Source organism: Pyxicephalus adspersus, chromosome 11 (genome assembly GCF_032062135.1).
Source record: "Pyxicephalus adspersus chromosome 11, UCB_Pads_2.0, whole genome shotgun sequence".
NCBI classification, from domain to species: domain Eukaryota; kingdom Metazoa; phylum Chordata; class Amphibia; order Anura; family Pyxicephalidae; genus Pyxicephalus; species Pyxicephalus adspersus.
The window spans coordinates 29,157,380-29,167,362 of NC_092868.1; the positions used below are offsets into that span (position 1 = coordinate 29,157,380).

Sequence of the window (9,983 nt, forward strand, 5' to 3'; positions counted from 1 at the left end):
TGGAAACTGGGTGTCATTACCATGCAGTAGGCAGATGATGTTATGCCCAGGTGTGCCAGCTTATGGAGGCTGAAGCTCTGCACAGGGCAGGTTACTATAGTAACCAGACACTCCTTGGCACCGTGACTTTGGCAGGCATCTATTTTTCAATTAGTATGACTTATGGTTGTACAGACACAATGCCCTTCTAACTGCTATTACGTATTCATCTTCTATTACCTTCTTCAAAGGACATTTTACCATACAGCTTTCTGAATGACATACCCAGGTATAGGGCAATGACAGGTACCAATATTCCTTTTATGTGATTAGCTGTGTTGTTGCCATTACATATTTCCTGTGTGAATTTGATTTTTGAAGACCGAGCTGGTGTCAAATGTTGCAAAGTAAAAGTACTAAAAATCGGAGAGTACGACTGTTATGGTAGGAGCAGGCATCACAGGTACACAAGCCAAGGAGGCAAGAGTATTTTTTATTGATATGCGGTACAATTTCTGTTTGCATTTGACACGTTTTTAGTTTGTAGGCACATGCATTTCAATCAATAGTTGTTTATGTTATTTCTTACCGATGATTTATTGTGTGTTTTCCATAACTATGTGCATTTTACAGTGTGGTAACTTATGCTAAATTACATGCTCCCTTTCTGTACATAAAATCAAATTATTACAATAAAGTCCACAAAATAAAAACAATGCTATAGATTTTTACAGCCGCAATCACACTTATCACTTTTTAGGTCTGGTTCATACCTGTGCATTGCAAAATATGAAGCCATTTTAGTGGGCTGAAAAAAACAGGAAAACAGTGATGTGTGACCAGGTATTGTTTTAGTGCTTTGTGGTGCTATTAAAATTACTGTCACTGCAAAGCAATAATGCCTAGAGGATGAGACACTGCTTATTACCACAACTCATAGGTGTGATCAGCCTTAGGGTGGAGGATGCAAGAGATGAGGCTCTGGGTGTAAGGGAGCCTCACTACATGTCTAGGGGGGCCAATCTAAAGTTTGGACCTATTTTATTGCCCAGGAATATAAGGTATATTTGCATTTAATTACATACATGAACAGATCATCAACAAAATGGGAGTTATGCTTCTTAGAATCCAACACGGAGCAGCAACTACGAACAGCAGATACACAGTGTTGGGATTCAAAATCCATATTTCTCCTATAGCTAACATCAGTTCTCATGATCAAGTGCAAGGGAATATGTCCTAGTGCTATGCCAACAGGTTACCTTAACTGCACAAGATCCTCTTTAGAGGACATTTTTTTTATCCCTACTAGCTTCATAAGTGTTTTTTTTCCTGAACAGTGAAAAAAGATTGAATCAACCTAGTCCCCTCTGCTTCTCTGGAATACGGGCAGATGTGGCCACTGTTACCCTTGCTTAGGAAACAAGAGTCCAAAATTAAAAGAAAAAACTTGCCTACAACAGCAATAATATGTAATGATTACAAATATATTTGAATAAACTCACAAACCACAGGATTTCAGAAAAACAAAGTAGGGTTATTTTGACACATTTAACTGAGTTCCTACCCTTTAATCCCGCTAAAGGATACAACCAAAATACCTATCCTCAGCCTAAAACGACTGAAATCTTCAAGCAATTAGCTGTTTTAAGCTACTAAATTAAATTCTTAGACATTCTTATTTACACTCCAGCTCCCTTTTGTGCGAACTATTGTGCCTCCATTCTAAGATGCCTCTGAGGAACTCCTCCTGTGGTATCCAACCATCTTTTCACCTGTATGACTATTCTTTGGACAAAGGTAAGTAATGAAAATATGTTGATATGGTGGAAGAAACTTGCAAAAACAGCAACATAGAAAAAAAGCTGTATAAAAAGTCTTTAAAAAGTGTCAAGTGTTAATATAACTTCAAGTTGACAGATAAAGTCTGTCTTGCTGGACCAGGTAAATCTCCAGTCTTTGTAGAACAGGTTCCTCTACCAACATGCAGTGCTGAACAGATTGTGGTCACAAACTAAAAACAGCAAATAACTGAAGTGTCTTCAATGGAGTCTCATCTCTTCGAGCAAGAAATCCGATGAAGAAAGGTGGAAGAAACCATTGTGACCAAAAAGGCAACAGTGCTAGGAGAAGCAACCACTGGACTTTCATCCCCAGGCTTGAGATTTACAGTAATGTAAAACTAGTTTTCCATCACTTCCAAAACACTAGGAAAGAAAAATCACATTAGTTTCTACAAGCCAGAAAATGCTAAAACAAATCTACTGACACTCAGGGTAAACTAAAGAAAGACTTTCAGCTTATATTATAAATAATATACAATAGGAATAAAGGGAAAAATATGTTTCAGTTCCCTGTTCATTTAAGGATTACATTTTATTCTGTTCTTCTAGACAATAATAATGAGGTTCATTACACACCAGGGGACATTAGTGCCATTAGTGACAGTCAACTAAGGATTTTATATACCGTATTACAAAAAAAAAAAAAAAAAAAAAGACATACTTCCATCAAGTTCAACCCCTGGAGAAATAAACACATCCCAGATATAAAACCCTATAAGACATAGCTGATCCAGAGGAAGGAAAAAAAAACCCTGGTACAATTTGCTCCAACAGGGGAAAAATATTTCTTACTGATTCTAGGAGGTAATCTGATGTTCCCTGGACCAACAGTGTTAACTGTTATCTTTACCCTGGGTGGCAGAATGCAATTTAGTGGTATATAAATAATCTTACCTCATACAAAGCGCCAACTTCATGGTCAGGTGATGGAGCAAATGACTGATTTACATAGATGAACTGTAAATATAAAAAAATAAATAAATACATTTATAATGCATCTATATAACCAAAAGGTATTAAACACAAATGACAAGTGCTACTAAAACTTAGAGGAAAAAAAAATACCTTTTGCTGCCCATAACTATAACAATTCACTTTTCATATTTCTTTGCTGCTGTAAAGGTTATAAAATGTAAAGAACATCACCAGAGTACTTAAAGGGATAGTTCACGCAATTCTCCTTGAGAAATGAATGCAAATAACCCTCTACCAAGGTAAAAATGCCTTTGGCAAAAGGCATTTTTACATGGCAGGTCCATGTGGGAATTCCCAACCAAATGTTCATGAAACAACATAAAAGTGCACAAGCAGATCAAAAACTCTTAGACACTAATCTGCCCCAATTGGATATTAGTGGCATTAGAGGACGTATCAGGTCGAATATACCCCATATGTCTACATAAAAAAGGGCAAACAAAGTTTAATAAAATATTAAATAGAAAAAAAACACCCACCCTTTCCTTAATAGAAAGACTTTCCCATGCATGCTGGTTTTATTGTAAATTTACATTGATTATTGTACTGGAAAATAATCACTGTAAAATTGATTGATTATAAAGCAAAAATTGTACACAATGATAAAAACACATCAATTTAAAAACTACAAACTTAAAAACTTACTAAAGAAAACCATTACAGAATTCCTGATTCTAGGACATATTTGCAATGAATATTTTACATCTTATTTTTAACTATGTTTCGAAACCTTTAACAATTCTAAAGCACAAATACATACAAAAGCACAAAAGTAAGATAATATACAACACACATATTTGCATGGCTAAGAAATAAAAATAGATTTCACATATAAGTCCACGAAGAAATATTCATAGGCCATGATCACTGAACAAACTCATCTAACATTTAGAAACCAGAATAATGCTGATGTACATCACACATCTATGTAAAATAATTATGTGTTCATATCTGAAACAACTGTGTTTTCAGAATAGTCAAACTGAGGATTTCAATAATGAGAAAGTTCCAGTTTGCAGAACTTTCTTCTATGGTGACATATTGGTAATCTGTCATCATGTTACTCATACGAAGATTATGGACAGTACTCTGTGGTCATTATACAAGACCTTTCAGAACTGCCATTGCTCATCATTCAAAAAAAAAAATAGGCATATTACTGCACATCCCGGACTGCCTAGAAAATAGGGAAGAGTGCTTGATCTACAACAGAAGCCTTGAGCACAAGTTCCAGACGGCCAGTTGTCTAATGAAGCAGAACCGGCATGAGAAAACGCCTGCTGTGACAAGGTAAGATGGCTTATAGATATTCATCCCATGTTTACACTCTGCTTCAGGTCCCTGTGTCCAGTAACATCATAGATAGGCTTCTGCTTTATGAAAACTGAGTTTGACTGCTAACCATATTATGGCCATTACCTCTCAGCAGAATTTTTCCTCTTTAATTTGTACCCCTCACCCCTCCAACCTTGGAAATCAATTGTTGTGGATATTTCTTTAGAACAGAAAAAGTCAATATGAATGTTATAAAAGGAAGAATTTATTACAGATCTTACCACCACATCAGCTGACACACAGTATTATGCATGGTTAGAATAGGAAAGTACTGAAATAATATCTAACATTGTGGCAGATATTCTAAACAAATTGACAATCTTAAAAATTAAATATTTCAATGATCCAAATTTATGATGAGCAAATTTCTATTTATTTGCTGCTGAGTGGGTATTGAAAGTGAACAGAATTTTGCTTTTGAAATGACTAAACAACCTTACATTTGCTAATTTAAGACTCATCTTCTTTAGTAAGTCAGCCTCATCAGCTCTGGGTAGGCAAACATGTTTGATTAAATATTACAGCTGAAACAACAAATAATCTTTTTGATCCAATACAAATTGCATGGTACTGAGAAAAATCAATACGTAGTATACACAAGAAATGACCGTGGAGCAAACATATCTAAAAGAGATTAATATCTAATCTGCAAAAAAAAAAAAAATGATAACCTCCAGAAAGAACAATTGTTACAGGCAGAAAAACACACAAAAACAACAGGAGGTGCCTGTGTTCTCCCAATAAATTAAAGGAGAAAAAAAGTGGTTAAATCCATTATTCTTGCCGGCATTCATGGGGAGGGTGGGCATGAGGCACAACAGATTTCTGGAATCTGAAAAGCAGAACTTAAACAAGCAGAGGGGTGAAGCTGTGACAGACAGGTAAATCCTGGATGCCTGCAAAATATCCTGAGAAGGAAAGACATTCGTATAGGATGAAGGGAATAAAATGAGAAAGAATGAGGTAGTAAGACCACTCTGTCCCTGGGAAGAATAAGAAAAAGACAGGACAAAGCCACTGACTTCAGCAACATGCCGTGATCAAGCGGTTGTAACGGTAATAAGGAAAGCCACATTATGTGATTTCATAAAAAGCACCTTTTAACGGGGTCGTAAAAGTAGGACCTTTAGGACCAGAAAAGGCCATGTGAAGTTAGGTAGGTGGAGAAATGTGAGTAACACCTTGATCAAAAGTTGAAGATTACAGAAGTATACAAGGATCAGAGCCAACAACCTTTTGTTGGCTGCTTTGTGTCAACCTATTAAAAGATGATGCTTCCTCCTCCCCCCACCACCAATCAACATATGGAGAAATTACTTTTTTACTGTCTGACCTCTGCAGGTACCATTAACCTCACTGCCTCCCTCCACCTGCATAATTTAAGTCTTATTACACCTTCCCACCTACTCAAAGCAATTTGTTAAATGGACATATCCTATGAAGAGAAATTCTACGTTCAATTTTGGGGGGGAAGCCAATTAACTTAACTACATGTTTTTGGAATGTGGAAGGAAACCAAAGTACCCGGGGGATACCAACATAAACATGGGAAGAACCTGCAAATGTCATGCAGATAGTGTCCTACCTGAGATTCGAACCTGGGACCTAGCACTGCAAAGGCCGGAGTTCTAACCTCTGAGCCATCATGCTGCCCATGTAAGAATGTTAAAAGTCCTTAATGTTAATATTTATATTTTAGGATATTAAATATATTTCAAAAGTAGCAAATAAATAAAGGGGAACTTCAAGCATATAACAAAACTACCCTGAAAATGAGGCTCCACACACTTTAGCGTTGTTTTCTTCATGTGATTTCCCGGCCAGTGGCAGCTCTCTGATGTCATCACATGGAATGCAGGACCAGACGTCCTGCAATAAAAGGGTCCCCCAACCACCTGGATCCTCAAGGAAAAGCACACCACTGGAATATTGGATAAGGTAAGGAAAAGTACTGGGAAGCTACACAAAAACGAGTATATAGTTCTTGCATTGTACCAGCAGCCCCACCATAATGGTCGTACTCAAATCTACCCAGAGTTTACCTTCAGTAAATTTTATACTAATTCTGTGTCAGTGGTTAATGAAATTATTATGCAGTCATTAAAAGCAAACAGACAACCTACCAGCTGCTCTGAAGTGTCCAGCTTGAGGTATTTTTTGATGAAGTCCATTAGACCTTGCACAGTGCGAGTTTTCTCAATAGTCCACTTTTTATTTTTCATGATTGGTGTGTCCCCAACCGCCTTGAGTAGAACATCAACTAGAAAACAGAAATTACACATTTAAGCTTTGTCTCTTTCTATAACTATAGAACCAATATATCGCAGAGCACATATCCTATTATCAGTCCCTGAGGAGCTCACAATCAGTGTTTCTCAACCAGAGGTTGTTGGGGGATCTTTGAGAGATTTGTGTCCTCTGGTCAGTTAAAGCGACAATTATTTTTTCAGCTATCTGTAACAGTGACATTCTTACATTCCACTCACCAGTAATATAAGAGGCATTCTTCTCTATGATCACTACATTAATATTTGGCGAGATGTGGATTTAATGACTATGAAAGGGATTCCCTAAAGACGTGAAAGTTATTTCAAGGGTACGCCATTGTTAAAAAGTTTGAGAAAGGCTGATCTAAAATCACTACCACTTAACCACTCAGCCACCATGTCCACAAATATTGCATTACATACACAGCTCTGATTTTGTTTGATTATTTTATGAATGAAAATTGCAAAGAAAGGGCTAACAAATCTAAAAAAATAATTCAATCGTAATGTGTGGTCAGCTGGTAGAAACCACACCTGGTACTTGGGATCTAGGTAGGGTAAAGGTTACCTACCATTCTATAAAGAAGGAGGATGACTGTGCTCTGTGGTCAACCTCATAACTATTTGTACCTTTTTTATTATTATTATTATTATTAATAAACAGGACTTATATAGCACCAACATATTACACACCCCTTTACAATAAATGGGGGTTGAAAATGACAGATGAATATTGACAGTGACACAGGAGGAGCTGAAGACCCTGCTCCGAAAAGCTTACAACTAGGAGGTGAGGGAAGTAAAACACAATAGGATGGGAAATATGTAGTGGTGGGAAGGAGTGACGGTTTCAAAGGACAGAAGAAGACGGGTGGGCAAGTTTGAAAAGATGGGTTTTGGATGCTCTTTTAAATGAGGAGCAAGCTGAATAGGACTAGGAAGACCATTCCAGAGAGTCAGGGCAGCTCTAAAAAAGTCTGGGAGCCGTGTGTGTGATGAGCTTATGAGCGAGGAAGTCAGTAGTAGGTCATTGGAGGAGCAAAGAGTGACATAGGAATAGGAACCAGGAAGATTAGAGAAGAAGATGGCGGCATCTGGAGCACCGGCCCAAGGACAGATACTGGGGCAACGCAGGACCCGATGGAAAAAACCTCCCGCCAGATCGACTGCTCTGGGGAATTGAAGGTGTGCTTTTTTGGGTTTACTTCCTCTTTAATGATTACAAAAACAACTATAGGTCCAGAAACAACCAAGGTTTTGCCATGACAGCAGTGAGTGTTGGCGGTAGGTTATACCCATCTGGGTGTTGGCACTCCTTCACCTTGCTGTTTTGGAATATACATAATATTTTTATTAAACAGGATTTATATAGCGCCAACATATTACGCAGCGCTGTACATTAATAAGATGAGGAATACCAGGGCCCTGATTTCCAGGGACAGCCCCAGATGTATATGGACTTGTGTACACAGACCTCAGTCTATACCCTCATCTTACACTGCTTGGTATCCCTGACCCCACTCAGCCGGCCATGACTGCTTCATACACCTGACAGTACTACTAATGGGGCGGAAGTGCCCTCCTATTACAAGCACCGTACAGCACAGCCGGAACAACAAATACATTACTTTTCCGTTTTGTCTCTCCCGCGGGCTCCTCCGAGGCCGGGGACACAGCAGGACCGGGTGCGGGCTCAGTCGGTGTGTCATTCCCATCCTTCGGAGACAATCCTTGCTGCTCTCCTTCGCCTTCCTCCATCTTGCAACCGGGCCACAGAAGCTCCGTGAACAACACGGAAGTATTGGCGGAAGTGACGGCGTGCTGGCGTGACATCTCGGCTCTCAGGATATGAACAGACCTGTAGAGGGCGCTACTGTCGGTGTGCTGGGGTAGTCATCATTTTATTTTAATAATTGCAATACATGTTTGTGTGGTTTCTGTTCACCTTTACCAATATAAATATTAATAATGAATAATATTATTATTATTATAAATAATAATAATATAATAATAAAATATTACAATTGTGTGTTAAAGAAAATAACAATAAAAGTGTAAATAAACACAAAACCCTGGAATAATAAAAGTTACAAAATTTTGCAGGCCGTCCGACATTCCATGCAATGCTCTGTGCCCCTTTTGCCCCATAATCCTAGGAGGGTGTAGGAATAAAATGTCACGTGATTGCAGATTTAGGTTAGTAATAGTAGAGGTTAGGTAGATTATATTTTTATGGGAGCGTTTAGTTGGAGGGGTTTTGAGGGTAATGTGTCAGTGTGGGTAACCCATAAAGAAGAAGTAAAGTCCTGACCAATGGGTTATATTACACATACAGTGGGGCACTAGGTACAAACAGAATAAGAGAGACCATGAGCTGTTCCTTGCTTCTTTTAGGTTAAATGTTCCCTTTACGCCCAAATCTCAAATCAACTTTTTATTCAACAGCTGGCTGGGTCATGTGTTAGATAATATAGATCTTTTTAGCCTCCCCAGTTCAGTCACCAGGTGCACACAACCCCACTAATAATGCGGACCTATCACCAACATCTTTATTTTATATAAAAGGGTAAAAAAATGTAAAAAAAACTTTAAAAAAGTAAAAATTATCCTTTTTTTTCTCTAAATAAGTTTTTCTTGAAAAAAATTGGAAGCCCCTCCCCTTCTGAAGAAGAAGAATAATGACTGATAAAGATGGCGGCACCTGGAGCTTTCTCCACTCGGGGACAAAGGAGAATTACACAACAGCTTGGGACAAAAACTAATTTTTTCTAACAATTCCATTTTAACTGTTGGGGTACTAACAACAGCCACCTCTTACTTATAGAGTATAGACATCACTTCAAAGAGAAAAACAAACTGTTGCTGTAACTGCCTAAAAAGATGAAGTTGGACTTTAATTTGTTAGTCTTATAAATAAAGGTAATTTCAGATTGTCTACAAGGTGACAACACTGCTGTGCGACTTCATTAGAGAACATTGTCAACCCGAGAAAGTAAATTTCTCCTTTATAATATATATATAATTATATTATTATATACTGTATATATATGCGGCATGGTGGCCCTTGGTTCGAAGCACTAGGGTCCTTGGTTGGAATATTGACCAGGACACCATCTGCATGGAGTTTGCAGGTTCTCCCTGTGTTTGCGTGGGTTTTCTCTCTGCACTCCGGTCCACATCCCAAAACAGTTAGGTGAATTGCCCCCCCCCTGAAAAAAAAAGGCCTTAGACTGTAGAAATGACATATGAATATGGTGGAATATTAGATTGTGAGCTCCTTTGATGGACAGTGACATGATTATGGACTTTGTAAAGCACTGTGTAATTAGTTTGTGCTATCTAAATACAAATTAATAACATATATATATATATATATATATATATATATATAGCATTTATAGTTCATTTAAGAGAACAGGTTCAACTGCTAGTACTAGTGACAGCAGTAACCATACAAGAGACAAGAATATCCAGGAACAGTCCAAGTAGTCCAGCACAGCGGTCACCAACTGGTGGTCCACAGAAAAATGTGGACATTATTTGCAATTTTTATGTTTTATTAGTAATTAAACAAAAATAATAT

The 9,983-nt window shown here is 37.8% G+C and overlaps 1 protein-coding gene across 1 annotated transcript; it reads right to left on the reverse strand.

Moving 5' to 3' along the window:
* Window positions 1–452: 452 nt before the first annotated feature.
* ATG12 (autophagy related 12) lies at window positions 453–8,190 on the reverse strand. The gene is made up of 4 exons (XM_072425998.1): window positions 8,029–8,190; window positions 6,257–6,393; window positions 2,718–2,780; window positions 453–2,186 (listed from the first exon to the last, which is right to left on the reverse strand). The coding sequence occupies exons 1-4, from the start codon at window positions 8,156–8,158 to the stop codon at window positions 2,127–2,129; spliced, it is 390 nt and encodes a 129-aa protein (XP_072282099.1). The 5' UTR covers window positions 8,159–8,190; the 3' UTR covers window positions 453–2,126.
* Window positions 8,191–9,983: the final 1,793 nt, after the last annotated feature.